The 17,439-nt window shown below is 35.3% G+C and overlaps 1 protein-coding gene across 4 annotated transcripts in view; it reads right to left on the reverse strand.

Annotated features, from left to right (window-relative positions):
* TMPRSS15 (transmembrane serine protease 15) overlaps positions 1-17,439 on the reverse strand; it is a gene marked incomplete at both ends in the record, with an annotated part of 132,858 nt that overhangs the window by 17,208 nt on the left and 98,211 nt on the right. For all 4 annotated transcript variants that reach the window (XM_082655190.1, XM_082655189.1, XM_082655188.1 and 1 more), the window contains 3 exons: positions 4,475-4,649; positions 5,375-5,424; positions 9,311-9,406. In XM_082655190.1, the coding sequence (XP_082511316.1) occupies positions 4,475-4,649; positions 5,375-5,424; positions 9,311-9,406 (321 nt within the window). The remainder of the gene's footprint in view (positions 1-4,474; positions 4,650-5,374; positions 5,425-9,310; positions 9,407-17,439) is intronic.

Here is a 17,439-nt window from a genome sequence, read left to right on the forward strand (position 1 = left end):
GGTAGATAAATAGAGAAATTAACTAAACCCATGATGTTTATTTTTTAGAGTAGGTTTAAGTAGAAATGAAATAATTTTTAAAATATTATATTTGAGTAGATTCTGTATCCTAGACCTATTTAGTATGTTTGAGGCATTCAAAAGAATCCAAATTTTAAATTGTAATTGTACTATCAATTAATTAAGCAATGTTATTTTATAGTCAATACTGTTTAAAAAGTTGGTTTTCAAAGTTTTATTAGTGCAGTTAAATTAATTTAGCACTAAATAAAGTATAAATAGTAGTCTGTATTTCTTGCCATACACCAAGACACCTCATTATGAAATCATCTACTTCAGAAATATTAACACCTATTTCAAGAAATGATCTTAACAAGAAATGAGGTAATCCATATGGTGCATTTGGTCTTCTCTGAAGAGCAAGTTAAGGAATGGAAGGTTGGCAAGAGGCTTCTCTATGGGTAATTTCATCATTGATATATGTCTATTCAATAGATGTGATCCAGACTGTAAATCTATAAATGACCAGCCCACCCCCCATGGAGACTGAATAGTGGTCCCTTCTGGGGTCCACTTCAGGGATGGTGATGACTGGGAAGGGGTATGAGAGGAATTTCTAAGTGATAGAAATGTTTTATGTCTTGATAGGAGTGTCGGTTATACAGGCTGATGCATTTTCAAAACTCATCAAATTAGATACTTAAGATTATGCATTTTGCTATATATCAGTGGGAAAAAAATGAAAACAAATATTAAACTCCAGTTGGTAAGTTTGCTTTACACAGTGGTATGGGTTCACAATTTTCAAACTACTTTTCCATTCTAAGCGTGAGCAAATCCATAGATATTTTGTGGACAGCACAAATAAGATAAGAGCTACAAATACGGAAGGAAAAAAGACTAGGATGTACCCTATGGTATATTATATGAATTAGAGCTATCCTTATGAGTTCATATTTGTATGTACAGAGCTATGTCCATTGAGAGGGTCTAGAAGCAGGACACACCAGCAGCTGCAAGGGGCATGGAAGATCTTGTTTTTTAAAATGTAAAAGGAACTAAAATAGCTAAATGGATTTGGGGTTTCTTATAAAAAGCTTGATTTCAAGGCAAAGGCAGGGAAAGCACAAGATGAACCTGGAACATCTTATTTTGCCAGAAAGTAAAAATGTTCTCAAAGAATGGGGATATATAAAGACCAACAAGGGAGAAAGCTTGAAGGGTTTCCCCAAATATAAGGACTGTCTATAAAATAACTTGCTTGTATTAAGAAAAATAACAAAGACAAGAAAGAAAACCTGAGAAAGACAAAGACAGTAAGGCTGATGGAAAGGCTATTCTAGATTAAAGATGAAAGAGGCATAGCAAATAAATGCAGTGCGTTATCCTAAATTGGTTCTCGGGTGGAAAACATACAAACAAACTACAAATGTTATAAAGGGCATATTTGGGACAATTGACAAAAGTGAATACATACTGTATTAGATAATTAGATTAGATAATTGTATTGACTTAATGTTAAATTTCCATGATTTTCTGTGATTATGTAGGAAAATATCCTTGTTCTTAGTAAAAATAAAAAACAGGGTAAAGAGGCACAATGTCTAACCTACTATCAAATGATTCAGAAAATAAATATTTCTCCAAATTGGAGGGAATTAAAGAATGATAAGAAAGTTTTCTTAGCATAAAATGTAAACAACTGGTGAATCTCGGTGAAGGTACACAGGAATTCTCTGTACTGTTATTTGCACTTTCTGTGCATGTTTGAAATTATATCAATATAAAAAGTTTAGAAAATAAATGTGCTGAATGTCTCGTGGGTAAGACTTAGAGTCTTCTTTCACAGACCTTTCCTGATCAGGAAACAATAAAAATTTTATTGCACATTTCTATAATTCACAGTACGCAAAAGCATTGCAGCATCTTAATTTTGTCCTGACAATCACCCTAGGAGGTAGATATCCTGTGGACACCCTACAGATGAGGATCCTGAAACCCACAGATACTAAGTCACACAAAGTCAGTAGCATAAGTTGGATCAAAATATTCTCTGGTTTGAAGTCAACCTTGTCTTTAAATCACAGCAAATATTTCTTAAAACTTCACAAATATCTCTTTTAAGGTTGGAAAAGAAGACAAGTCGGTAGTGGAGAAACAGAACAGGCACAGGGAAGTTTAGTGACATCCAGGAATACTGAGGCTGAGGGGTGGGAAAGAGAGTGTGGACAATCTGAATGCAGACAGCGAACTGTCCGATTAGACCATTTAACTACCCACAGGTGAAAACTCCTGGAGCAGATTTACTTTGGGGTCAGGTCATTTGTGTAGTATGGTTTCAATAAGTTTCTTGATCTGGGTTCTTCTTTTTATTAGGAAATTAAGCTTTTTACTGTATAAGTAGAGTTTTAAAAGACAAATAAGACTCAGTATTAGCATACTGGTAAGAATATTTTTTGGATAAAACTATTTGAAATAATATCAGAAACTTTCTTGGTTAGAGACATAAAGAAAAAAGTAAGAAAACTCCTGGTAACCGGAAAAATAAGAACTAATACCACTGAGTGGCTAAGGAGAGTAAAATGCAAGGTTGGTGAGCAAATGTTTTTCATCACGATTCTGTTACAGCTTATGTTTGTTTGCTTTTGTTCAAACTGAAACTGTGTGAAAAGACATTTTATGTCCTATATGACTGAACATGTGTTTATATTAGACGAAACTGCTTTTCTATTTCCCTCATATATTTACGGTTTGAAAAGATGTTATTGGTATAATTGACCTATAGTAAGTACATCTGTAAGGTAGCTAATTGAAAGAAGTCACTAATATCACTGCAAGCCTGGTTGACTTTTAGAAAGCATATGTTCTGCAAGAACGTCAAATGGACGAATTTACAAAATCTGAGGTTAATACAGGAGGTGGCTGTCTTACTAAGACCTACCTATGATGCAGCAGGAAACACTGAATTTCTAGCTAAAGATACCTTTTACTTGTAACACAGTTAGGATATACGTTACCCACCTGTGGCACACCTAAGGCATAGAGTATGTATAGGTAAAGGTTGAAGTCTTGTTTAGCAGTGGGTGGGAAAGTTGGCTGCTGTAGACATTTGTTATGATATGGCTGAAAACAGATTAAAATATAATTATCAAGAGGCAGCAAAGTTAAGAAGGTGTAGTTTAGATATGCAAGAGGCTATAGTTTAGTCACCCAGATACGGGTGTAATGCACAGACTCAGACAGCTTTAGATGTAGATGGGCAGTGCCTTGGACAGTCCTTCTGGAGCGCAGGTAATTGGCCAAGCTGGGATGTAGCTGAGGGTCCTCATTTCCAGGTTCCCAGCCTTACGAGTTTGAGTTTACTTTCACTCTTGTATTATGGGTATTTCTGCGTAGGCTCAATCCTTTAATACTCCTTCTCCCTGGCCCTCCCTATCTCCCAAATAATTTTGACAGCCTCCTGTAGCTGATAGTTTGTCTCCATCCATCCAAGACCTTTCAATGCCTGTGTTTGTACGGAGTTAGTCTTTCATCCTGATTAACTAAGGCTGCATCCTCCATTCTGAGCACACACACTTCTCTCAGAGATTCTGAACTCTAGAGGCTCATTCTAATCCTCACAGGTAAGGTCATTCCCTGGAAGTCTCTTGGGGCAGGAAATCACCCTTGTCAGGGCTTATGAATCTTTAGGAGGAAGTTACGTTTTTTTCTAACTTAATTCAGAAGGGTTGGAGTACAATTACCTAAAGAGGTGCCCTCTTTCAGGCAGAAGAAGAAATTAACATGTTCTTGGGCCCAGGAATATTGATGTTTATTTCCAGGCCCTTCCACCCACTCTCTTTTCTCCTGTGACACTGCTTTAAGAATGGCTGCTCTAGAGGGAGAAGATAAATTCTAAAATTCAGCATGTATTTTGTCATATCAAAAAAAGAATTCGACATGGTTGATATTAGTTCTAAGTTTTAGTTACAGTTAGCATCAAAACAGATCTGACTTGAGAACTAAGGAAACATTTTTATGCTAATTCAGAGCAAAGCGCTTACACGTGAATTTCAAAGGGCACACTTTTTAATTTGTAACTTGAAGGCTATCTATACATGCTTTTTTTGACATTGACACTTTGCTGACAATAAATATTGTCCTAATTGGCTGATAACCAGCAAAATTTACATAGTGAAAACTAATTTTATACCTTAAAAAATGCTTATCTTGTAAATAGGTGGAAATTTCAATTTTTATGAATGTATGAACCATAATACTTGATCCAAGGGTCTAATGAAGAATAAATTTTAATTATACTTTCTCTATTTTTATACATGATTTTAATGGGAAAATGATTGGAAAGTTTATAATGTTATAAACAGCAGGAGCATTTTCCTGCTGGGAGGGTTTGGGGAGGCTGCCTGAAATGGGATGCCTAGTGTCTGCTGGGGTCACCTCGTTGGGGAAGGGCCAGCTGTGATATCACACTCACCCATACACGCAGTGGGCGGCCGACACCAGCCAGTCCCTGCTGACCAGAGAAGCCCCACAGAGCAGCCGGTCGTTATAATACACAGCAACGATCCAAGGCCAGGCTCCTTCTCGGGAATTTTTTCCTCCAACGATCTTCGGGCTAACTTCTTGAGCCACCAGTTTTTTTCCACACGCTGTTAAGATCATTGAAGAAAGAACTTGTAGTTAATTTTGGTGGATTTCCTCTGGTCATGAAAATTGAGTGGATCACTGCAAAATAACTTTAGGTGACATAGTGACTCTAAACAGAATGATTGTGATGACTGAATAGGAAAAACTGATGCCATTGCTACTGCCACCATCTTCAGTAAAGCCTAAAGACGGTCTTCATAATGTATGGAGATTTCTCACTGATGTGTTGCAATGGACACTCCCTGTAGATCACAACAACAGGATGAGAAGACTCAAGTTTCAAAGTGACTTACAGGGTGATATTGGAGAGAACTGTATCCAGGCATGTTGACTGTTTTCATTGTTGCCATTGGAGTAAATTTCAGGAGTTTGAATGATGGAGGTGTTATTACACAGAGAAGCTCAGGATGGTGTAATTTCAAGGCTTCATTACAGTACTCCCATAAGTATTAAGTGCACATTTTTAAAATTTTCACATATCACAGGGAAATTTAAAATTGACTCATAAAAAAATCATCTTTTTCAAGATTTCAAAGGACATGGAAATTCGTGAAGTATAATATCTTCTTAAATGCCTTTTTAAAATTCTGCCGCCTCTGTCTGTGTTATCTACTATTAATGAAATTTTGTGCACATCCTTTTGGGTGTATGGATACATTTTAAAAAAGAAATAAACAGAATTTTAAACTGAAGACTTGAAGGAGAACAGGAGGAAATATTTACTTACATTTATGGTTACATTGTAACAGAATCAGTGAATCCTCTAAGCACTGTTTACTGTAATAGAAGAACAACTGTATTTCAAAAATGGTGCACACAACATTTTAAAGCAAAACATAGTGTAAGTTGTCCTATTTTTTCTCTTTAGTAAAATGGACCTTTAAATGTGTCATACATAAAATGCATAGCAGAAAATCCTCAAAGTCAAATAAAGATGAGTTCGTATCTTTAACTCTACTGCTTACTCTTCATGTGGTTTTGGATAAGTTGCTCAATATCCCCAAGACTCAGTTTTAACATCCATAAAACAGGGGCAGTAGTACTTTATTGGAGTTTTGTGAGATGTAAATAAATATTTGCAATGGAATTATTATTGTGTGTTATACACAATGAATACCTGATGAACGGTAGCTTCTGTTAGTTTCTGTGAACCAACCTTGGATTTCACCGTTCTATGATACAGAATATGCTTCACTATTGCTAACGAGGGCCTATTCAGGGCCCCAAACTCTGTGTGAGGCTGTGTACTTTATTCAGGGAATTCAATGATGAATGAATCATGAGTCCTGCTTTCAAGGGAGGCAGACATGTAAATATAAAATAAAGTGCAGGCATAAATAATTAAAAACTCACTACCCATTTAAATATTTGGATACCAACTTTTTTCAAAGCCAAGAATTCTAAAGAAAAATTAAAACAAAGAAAAAATTTTAAATGTGTTATACTTACTAACCACTAGAGGTCAGTATAACACAAGGAATTAAAGTACTTGCCCACACCTTTCTCTGATGGCAGCTACTGTAGCTATCGTTTGCCTTAAAACACACAAGTACACACATATAATTTTAATGGTTTCTATTTACATATTTAACAACACCTACTGTGCATGTTTTTTAGGTGCTTGAAATTTTAGGGAAGAACAAGTCAAAAAACATAAAACATGGCCCAAGATGCATATGAGATCATTAAGTACAACAAAACAATTCAGTGTGTCTGGAACATACATGATAAGGATTACTTGAAATTACATGCATTCATGTTGTCTGAAAAATCCCCGAGAGCAGACATAGCCAATTGAAATATAAGTAAATATACATTTTATTAATAAGCAATGTGCATGTAGGTATATCTATCTAGATATAGATAAATCAATATGCATTCATAATTCCCCAAAGAAGAAGTCTCAGTTAATGCTTCTTCTGTTATCCACCTATGGTTAGGAGAGAAGTCGTTTTTAGGATGCATCCCAGCATACTGTCAAGTTTCATTCAAACTTTCTACATCTACAATATCCATCAATGAAAACTCATATTCAAAATGGTTCATCATTTTTAGGTGTTAAACAATATTTAAGACTCTGTGGTCTGTGAAAAATGGATGAATTTCTTTTCAGCAAGCACAGAAAAGTTTTTGGTTAACTAAATGGTTACCAGAGAATTAAACTGAGCTTAACACCTCATTCTTCAAGTGTTTTGGTTAATCAAAATTTTCATACACAAACACACACGTAGGGTCTCAGTATACAGCAGTAAGTTGCTTCACTTATGGTCAGAGTGAGCAGTGAGTACATTTGTCCAGGTACGTTATAGAGATTAGAGGAAAATAGAATAACTGTCCTGGCCTTCAGTTCTGGAGTCAGAATTAGGTCAGCCCTCTGTATGGGAAAAAAGTAAATGCCATGATCCTGTGTCTTGCTTTCAGCCCAGAGGGACAATATCGGGATACAAATGGATGGGTTTGTATCTACTGTGTTGACAAAATGAACTGATTTCTCTCCCTATATATGCCCAACAAGTGGCCTTTTTTCTTTCTTTTTCCTTTCCAGAACTGTTATTTAAAGTGATATGCTGCCTTGGAGAGTTCAGAGGTAGCACAGTAGAATGGCAAGTGGAGGGCTTTGAAGCCAGATAAACCTGGGTTAGAATCTCATGTTGCCTCCAGCTTTGTGAACGAGTCCAAGTCACTTATCAACACCAGGCTTTTCTCCTCATCCTTACAGTGGAGCCATGCTACTTAAGTCAAAGAGACTAGAAATAACCTCTGTAACATTGCAAAGTTTCTGCCACAGCATCTGTCACAAGACAGGCATTCAATAAACTGTTGATAAGCACTCTATATCCTGTACCTAGCACCATGATTAGAACACATTGTCAATCAATATATATTAAGTCAAATTTTTTTTGTTGTTGTTATCTAGGACTACTAGACAAAAAATTGGAGGAAAGGGAAACCCAATACTGGCAGCAGCATGAATTGTACATCTCCAGTTATATCAGGTCAGATTGCTGGTACCATGTTGAATGGCCTTCTCTCAGTGGTGGGAAAATCGTAGTCTAGTCATGCATATGCCTCATAATAGGAGAAAAAAATGGGGATCTAAGTCGATCTTCATAGTTGGAAGAATCATCTTCTTTGATATCCTCTTCCTTTCCTAATTTTTTTATTATGACCACTAGTGAAAGGGTGTTTTCAAAAACACCAGATTTCATGGGGCAATAAATGTATTTCTGCAATAAATAAATACATACATACATACATACATAGATACTAACTAAGTGCATATATGTCTGATTTCCTGTCAACCCAGTATAAGGTGGCTAATTAAGGAAGAGATTAAGAACGTTCTGGATTATTGATGTGATGAAAGTTTCAAGTATCTTTGTGTGTAAATGGTGTCTCTTTCAAATAACATGAACATACATACAATAAAGACATCAATGTATAATGATACTGGCATTTTGTTGATAAGCATGGAATAAACTAGTTCTTATTTTAAATATGCATATAATTAATATAAAATATTCTGTACTTTTTCCTTTTTTTCTAACTGATTCTTAAATGTCTATGAAATATAAATAAGAGACATTCTCAGCATACACACTGTTCAAGATCTATAATGATAATGCAAATTTAGACATGCTTTATAGAAAGGAAATCTAGTAGGCCACTTTCTCACTTGCAGATGGTTTGTTTCACCCTTGATGAGACTAATAAAATCAGTCAAGGCCCTGCAAATATTCATACAAAATATTCAACTGCAAAGTACTTTGGTACTAAAACTACTCCTTTAACAATCTGCTTTACTGGTTGAGCTCACAGACATGGCAACTTTTCATGAAGAGCTGAGTAATTATATAATTTCACTTTTCACCATTAAGTGTATTAAACAAAGAACTTCAAGCTAATGCACCAGCAATGATATCTTAAATCCTTGTCTGTTGTTACAGCTTCTTCTTGAAGTTACTATCTTCCCATCCAAGCTGGCCTTTAATGGAACTGTAAAATTCAGAAGCCAATTTCAACCGAAGTTATCATTAATTCCCAAACAGCAGAAATGACATAATCTAAGCTAAAACAGATCTTTGAATACAGGAAGGATGCTGCTTTTTAAAACATGAGTAAAAGCTGTAAAAGTGAACCTGATTGTAAATAGCAAAGGAGAAAATGCAGACACAACTTAAAGTCTGTACTCTTTCACTTAATAACCATGTTCTATTTGCTAGAGAAAAGAATACCATGACTTTTTTTATCCCTTTCTTCTCTTTTGATGATAACTAATTGTGTCACTCTTTTTAGTCTGATCAACATTGGATCTATTTATTCCAACTCTCACAATTTCTTTGTATGGGGTTTACTTGTTTATAAATCCAAGAGTATGGATAAAAAGAACGTGGAAGTAAAACTTATTGAACCTCTATCAGTGTGCTCTCTAATTACACTGTAATACTTCATTTGACCCTGTTACCATATGTATATGAGGATTAGGCAATGTTATCAGATAGGTTAGATTAGATACTGTTTGAGATTACCTGAATAACAAAAAAATTAAATAACTTTCAAGATTATGTGGCATGTATGGTGGTATTAAAATCTGACTGACTTCAAAATCCACCTTCTTTCCTGTCCATGTACAACTAGTCAAAGAACACATTTTGAGACCCACCTCGCTGTTAGTATTAAGCTGCCATTAGGTGTTGTGTTTAGTTGTACAAACGGTCCATGTCCAGTAGAAAAGATTGGCATGGATGAGTTTCCACTCCTAGGGAAAAGCACGCAGACAAAACAAAAACACAAACAAAAAAGTCATAAACGAAACTTCTAGTTATTTAATGCTGTGGACATTGAAATAAATTATGAAATCCCAGGCAAAGAGATTAACATTTTAATATTAAGCTTCAAATGTTTTGATGTCTAAAAGATGGTACAACTCAGTAGAAGAATTACTCATAATGACATGAAATGTAATTTTAATTTTTGCATAATACCTCTTGTTCTTGTTTGCCTGATCATATATGTTATTTAACAGAGTTAAAATCAGTGCATATGTCATTTGAGTGTCTGATTTGTTTCATTTGACTTTTCTATGTTGTCCAACAATTTCTATAATGGTCAATTATAATGACAACTTCAAAGAGTTGCTGCGACATAATTTATTAATCTTTTTTTTTCCTGTTAAGTGTAATTCATCTTTTAAAAAAATGCACGTTGCCTGAGAACAACATAGAAAAAGGAGATCCTCAGTGTTTACTTTTGTTGCTTTGTTCTTGATATTTCATTCAATTCAAAGCCTAACAGCCCTAATTTAAAATCGGAAGCTATGTTTTTGCTCTAAAAGAGGGAGTATGCAGCCTGTACCTCCAAGTGTCAAATGGTGAACCAGAATGGGATAAAAAGACACCTCCATGTGACAAAAGACATTAAGTTACTGGTCTTTCTTATCCCTGAAAACCTGTTACAGTTCTCAACTGTGAACCTTCACTGAAGATTTCTTTTAATTATCCACTCTTCCCTAGGCTTAGCTGGAAACTTTTAGCTTCTCACTTTCTAATCTTTTTCTTGCCTTTTATTTATTCCAGATTTTAATCTTCATATAAAAATATGCCTTTAGGCTGGAAACATCCTGATTCCTGCTATCTTCTCTGGGCTGGCAGGGAGATGATGTGGTTCCTATCTTTTAGAGTATCTTGAAGGACCCATCCACTCCCTCTTCAAAAGAAGGTCCAGTGTTTTTTCCAGGCTATAGTCAACGCTGACCCTTTTCTGTCTGTGTGCATAGAGGAAGTTTCCAAGGAACACTCATGGCTGTTATGATCAGTAAGAGGAAAAGAATGAAGTAGAGGGTGTTTCCTTTCTCTTTCCGGTAAGACAACACCTTAAAGAAACTGAAAGTGTCTGATACCTTTCATTCACTGAACAGAGAACTGGAACAATGGAGCTTGTATTTAATGTCCCAGAATTTATCATCTTGCACTTTCATTTTATAAACAGATAAATGTTAACTCAAGCACACAAATCAATCACCATTCCTTTAATAAAACCTGAAATGGATTTACCAAAGGGAAAATGAGTGTTGCTACTATTATTGCTAAAGATTAAGATATTCCTTCCATGTGGGAAGAAGAATCATCTTATTTAAGGACTTATATAAAATATATTTTTTTATAGGTCAGAAAACAAAACAGGCATAAAGACATGCAAAAAAAAAGGAAAACACTAATCTGAAAAGATACATGCACCCCAAAGTTCATAGCAGCATTATTTACAATAGCCAAGATATGGAAGCAACCTATGTGCCCATCGACAGATGAATGGATAAATAAGATGTGGTACACACACACACACACACACACACACACTGGAATATTATTCAGCCATAAAAAGAATGGAATCTTGTCATTTATGACAAAATGGATGGACCTGGAGGGTATTATGCTAAGCAAAATAAGTCAGACAGAGAAAGACAAATACTGGATGTTTTCTAAAAAACAAAACAAGTGAACAAATATAACAAAGTAGAAACAGACTCACAGATACAAAGAACAAACAGGGGTTTGTTCACAGATACAAAGAACAAACAGGGGTTGCCAGAGGGGAAATGGGTGGAAGGAGGGACAAAGAGGTAGATTAAGAGGTAGAAACTTCCTATTAATCTGTCTCATATCAATTTAATTTAGACCAGCCAGAAGAAGCTATAGAAGGGTAGAGGAAAATTTCTTCCTCCCTGACAGTGTGTAATCTATAAAAATATCCAATATGTTGTACACCTGAAATTAATATAATATTGTAAGTTAACTATACTTCAGTTTAAAAAAAAAGATCTCAAATGGCAGCAGAGGGTATAGAAGATCAGGAATGCTCTAGATCAGGAAGGACTTTACCACTGCAGGAATCTTTTAGTTAAGGACTCACACATTTAGGGAAGACAGGATGTGGATCAAAAGAGATTTTAGATGACTGAATTTTACCGTCGGTACAGCTTCTGGTACAATTCATCAACACTAATCTTGACTTTTAAGAATATCAGGGAATGTCTATCCAATTTGAAGAGGCTCTAGTTGTGTTGACTTTACATGAAGGCTCCAGAAACATCATTGGAATTGGTTGATTAGTGTACCTCTTCACTGGGAGGGACAAGTTGGTGGATCCTAGTTACTCTCCAATCTCCCTTTTAGATGTCTGTCTTCTTTTACCACTTTTGGTTCATGTTCTCAGTATCCTTATTCTGCTGAATGCCTATGTGTGTTGTATATTCTTCTAGGTAGTTTTCTATGTTCCCGACTCTCCATGATGAAAGATTTTCCAGGTGTGTAATCCAGATAAGCAACATTAGCCTCACCAGGGGCTAGTTACAAATCGTCCAGCTCTATCCCAGATCCACCCACAATTTTGAAACTCTGGCGGTGAGATCCAGTGATGAGTCTTTTAACAAACCTTCCAGGTGATTCTGACGCTTCCTAGTCGCAAACCATAGTCAAATGAAATATCTAATTCTTTACTTGTTCAGGCGGCTGCTCGTTGGTTTCCAAAGTGACTTCTAGTTACCTATAGTAATCTTACTATAAGCAATCTGTTTAAGCCACTGATAAAGTTAATTCATATATCAGGACCCACAAAATGGTGGTCACCCAGGGGCCTGGCCCACATCACAAATCTAAACCTAAGTCAACCTACACTTACAGGAAGTGTTTCACTTCCTGAAATATAGAAAGAAAATGTAACACCAGTCACAATCTTCCAACTCAGGTTTAGCTAGCTCACCTTACCCTAGAAAATGGGACCTGGTAGCCTATATGCCTATAAGGAAATCCCTGACCTTCATTGCCTCTTCTAATGTTCCATAAAACTCACTGTTGCCCCAAATCCCTCAGGAATAGTGCTCCACTGCTTGTGAGGCACTGTACCCCCAATCTATGGGCTGTTTACTCTTGAATAAAGGACGTCAAATTCGTTATTAAATTGTTTTAGTTTCGTCATTTGACAGCACTCATGACTACGTGGGGGGACATCTAGAAGAGTAATTCATTAAAAATATACATCAGAGTTGTGGATTTAAGCCTTCTATTATCTCTAGCTGTTTTTAGTCTATTGCCTAGCTGTCTTTTTAAAGACAGATCCTGAGGGGATGCATTAATTTCTCTGGAAACTCAAAACAAAATTAAATTGAAAAATTATTTATAAATCAGTTTTTAATCTAGTATCTCTTTATTACACACCTACCACTGGCATTGCACTGATAGGATTGGCAGTTAAATTTTTAACACATGCCTACTCTAGAAGAAAGACTAGAGGCAAATCTTTAAGAATAGACTATTTAGTAAACATTAAATATGCTACCCTGGGATTCTGAAGTGCTGTTCCATAGTGATGTTTTCACGATCTGGTGGAGAAAAATAGAGATTATGTATACACGTGGAAAAAATGACACACATAAAGCTTGTATTCTAAGATTGTGTTCTATATATGCAGCCTCAAACTTTATATGAGAAAAGACTGCAGTTAATGGTGTAGATATATTGTTTGGGGTTATTCAGAACAACTGGAAAAAACATTCTTTTGGAAAAAACTTCTGAAGTACTCCCATAATTAAATTTTTTGTTGTAAATATTGGTATCAGCAACCTAAGAGTGGTGTATAGAGGCCATCAGTTCATACAAATATTTCCAGGTGTCAGTGCTGGATGTTAAAAGTTGGAATTTAATTAGAGACAGAGTAACTGCATTTCAAATCCTTCCAAATCAAGCTCACCTTTTTCAGACTGAACACAATTTATTCCAGTTTGTATTCATAGTAAGCAGAATATAAGCAGCAGAAGTTTATGACAAACTATTTCTTATTTTAAGAAATGGTGGAGATGATAAAGATATATTCAATATTTAAAATATTCTTGGCAAAATAAAAGGTTAGCAACAATATATTAAGTCACCATTTATTATTTAGAAACAAAATCTCAGAACTGAAAAATTGAACTGTTGAGAATATATTCAAGGGATGATAGTTTTCTCCTGTCCTTATCTGTTTCTATTTTAGAATATAGAAGCCTCCCTCCCCCTCCCCAAACAACAGGATTTAAGGGAATGGTGAAGATATTTTGGTTTGGGGAAAACCATAATATCTTGCTGTTTTTATGTAACAAACTTTACGTGGAAAAAAGTCTTTGAGTAAAAAACAAAAACAAACAAATAAAATCCCTAACTCTGTTAACAGACTTTTATAGACTAAACAACTATGTTGCAGAAAATTTATTGGTAGATGATTCACAACTGACCAAAAGAGATTTTCTTAACCTTTATGTGTATAATTATGTTCTCAGTAAATTCCTTGCCACATAAATCTCTCTGGGTTACAAAATACCCGTTTGAGTGTAAGTCAAAATAAAAGTTAAAGACAAAGAGATTTCTCCTTAAATTGTATTAATAAAAATAAGTGACATTTCACATAAAAGAGTACCTTAATTCCCAATAATATGTTTTCAAATACTTAGTGGGATAAATCAGGAATGATTTTTTTCCAAGCAAGCAATAATACCAACCTGTGTTTGTTGAAAACTTAGCCATGATTTTTTTTTTTTCCCTTTTAATTATGTCCTACTTATAGTGGTCTTTTTAAACTCTCTAATTTTGTTTTGATCTGCTGGGGGAAAAAGTTTTCCAGAGAAGTTAAAATAGGCTAGTGTTGGAATGACAAGCTGAGGAATCCCCTGGATTAAGTCAGAGATGACCCTCACATAGGGTATTTAAACCTGGTTGCAGTAGGAAACAAATGTTTGTTTGTTTGTTCTTACTTTGTTTTTAACATCAGATGAAATCAAACTGCCAAACTTTGGAGATGTTTTGTACAATTTCTATGTTTTTTACTGAAACAAGTACACAAAGTTCCATGGGTTCCTTTGAAATGAGAGGACTACTTATCAGAATCACGGGGGCTTCTTTAAAGAACCAAGACCTCTGGGCCTCATTCTAGCCAAAATTCCAGCCTGGGTTCTATGGAGGCCCTAGTAGTTCATGGTAACCTGTAGGGGGCTTATATTTGGAGGAGAAATAATGACATCTTTATTTTTACTAATTGAAATATAGCCTTTTCTTCTGATACAAATTCAGGTGACTAACCACAATATTATTAGAAATACCTATACTTTTGCCACTAAAACAAATTGCAGATATCTTCAGATCACACTGCAGTTACTGTATAACTGTAAAAATATCATTTATGTTCATTTCTGATAGTACAATAATCATTGGAATCGCCAGTATATCTTATTTACTATGTTAATAAAAAAATATATAATACCACCCTGTATTTTGAATACTTTGATAATTTTTTTCAATGTAATGAATTTCCTTTGTAGTTATGTGTATTTTACTTTATGCAAAAATATGAACTTAAGAAGAGGTTGGCAAGTTTCACCAGACTGCCAAAAATGTCCATGACACACGCAAAAGAAGGTTAAGGATATCTACCCTAGATAGTGGTTCTCAAACTTCAGTGAACAGCAGACTCACCAAGAGCTATTCAAACACAGATTGCTCTGCCCAGCTCTAGACTTTCGGATGAGTGGGTCTGAGGTGGCGGTTCCAGAATATGCGTCTGTATACATGCATCCCAGGTGTTGCAGGTGCTGCTAATTTGCTTTTTTTTTAAATTCATTTTATTGAAGTATAGTTGATTTACAAAGTTGTGTTAATTTCTGCTGTATAGCAAAGTGATTCAGTTATTAACGTGCTTCTAAAATCACACACTGAAAACCACTGACCTAGACCATCCTGAATCTGAATGTCTGGGACCATGACCAGGTGACTGTAATGCATCACCAGGTCTGGGAGCTGCTGATCTAGCTTCTGGATTACAAATCAGTGGTACGGTGGTATGCTTGCTTTCATGCCCTTGCCCGTAGCACATGTAATTACCTAGCCACTGTGTTTTCCCCAACCCTGTTAGATAATAAGCCTAAGATGAATCTTAGGAAGTTACACAGTTACAGTAGTTTGCTATTATTTTCTCTTTACTTATTTTTAATTAATGCATTTCTAATTCTAAAACAGGAAAAAAACCCCATCAGAGTTATAAATTGCAATTCTGGCAAATGATGAGCTTTTTACCTAGGTCAGTTAAACCAAGTAAAATAAAATTTCTTTTCACCCCCTCCCCCTAGCGCCCCTACCTGACCAGCTCACTGCCTCACTCATCCCACCCTAGGGACATAGCTAAGACTAAAATTAAAATTTCCTTTGGTGTTGAACTTGTAAATTAAAATTTAAAAATAACAGAAAACATTATTTAATTATTTTTGTGTCAAGTTAGCAAATAAAAAGAAATCATTTAAAGTTGAATGTAGCAGTTATATATTTTCTATTAATTCCTATATCTAATCTTTGTTGTTTTATGTTAAGGCTTTTTCCCACATAGTTGAAAATTTGGGGACACTGACAGAAAATATAGTCAAGAAGAGGAACATTATTTTTCTACCAATTTCTTAAACTAATAGGAAACACAGGTTCTATTTTCAGTTTTCCAGGAACCTATTTTTAGTGCTAAATTGTGCATACAAATTTGCTGTAGTGCTTACACAGGAAATTAAATTATCATGCTCTATTTATTTGGCAGGTTAACTTAAAAAAATTTTACCCCTCACCACCCCCCCCCCAAATTTTTGAAACACCTCTAAAATGGAAGAACATTGAAGTAATTCCGTTTCTTATTTGGGGTTTCAGAATGAGAGGCTCAACTTGATGTTTTTGATATTTGAACTGAAGGTATCTAGCCAGGACTATTATGCGATTTAAAAATTAACACCAGCTCCTCATAGGGCTGCCTCATAGGGATACATATAACTAACTCTATTTTTAAAACATTAGTATTTCCTGAATTTTGTAGAGCTGTACAGACCTGATGACTTCTCGTTTTTAATCGCTTAGCAGGGCAAAACAACTGCATAGTTCATTTACTGGGTTAGCAACAGGGCAGTGTGCTTTCCTAGGAAATACCATTTTAAAAATCACTACTCTAAGTTTCCTTAACATTTATTCTTGCATCAGTATAAAATGTTTTCTTTCATACTTTGATCAGAGACAGGAAAATGTTATTCAAAGTACTTTTTACTTATGCAGCTATCAATGGCAGGGAATGAAAATGTTTCATTTAGAAAAGGAAAAGCTGATGAAATCTGCCTCATTTGATTTACTAGAATCTGTGGGGAATTGCATTTTGTATCCTATCTGAATAAATAATCTTGAGAGACTACAGTGCCTTTTTAATAAATTGACTCCTAAATTACTTCCCACTGTACCAAACACATCATTTTAAACTCGCCAAGTTTTCTTTCATTACCATGCACCACTCTAGACAAATTCTCATTAAGGCTCTAACTTTCTTTCAATTACTAGAGCACTATGGAGACTATTTAATAAGTGCAGGTCCAAAGATTAAAGTCTTTGCAGAGATTACCTGACTCATTTCTGAAGAAAACAAGCGCCTGACCTTCACGAAAAATATTGTATCCAAGAGTGGGATGTACTACTCGTTTTTCACACACTAAAAAAATCTAGTTTTCTGTCCCTGTCTCCATCTGGAAGGACTGTGAGTCATTAGAAATGAGGTCAGTGAACTAGAGAGTAAAATATGGTTGGGGGGGAAAAACATGTAAATAGATAGTTGTGTGGAATTGGCTGTCATCCACACAGCTCAGGCCATTTTCTAGAAAGCCTTTCCTGACATGCCCAAATTGAGTATAGGTTCTCCTATAGCACATTGTATTTATCACATTATGTTGTAATTCTTTTTTTTTTAACATCTTTA

Source organism: Grampus griseus, assembly GCF_964374135.1.
Source record: "Grampus griseus genome assembly, chromosome: 5".
Lineage (NCBI taxonomy): Eukaryota > Metazoa > Chordata > Mammalia > Artiodactyla > Delphinidae > Grampus > Grampus griseus.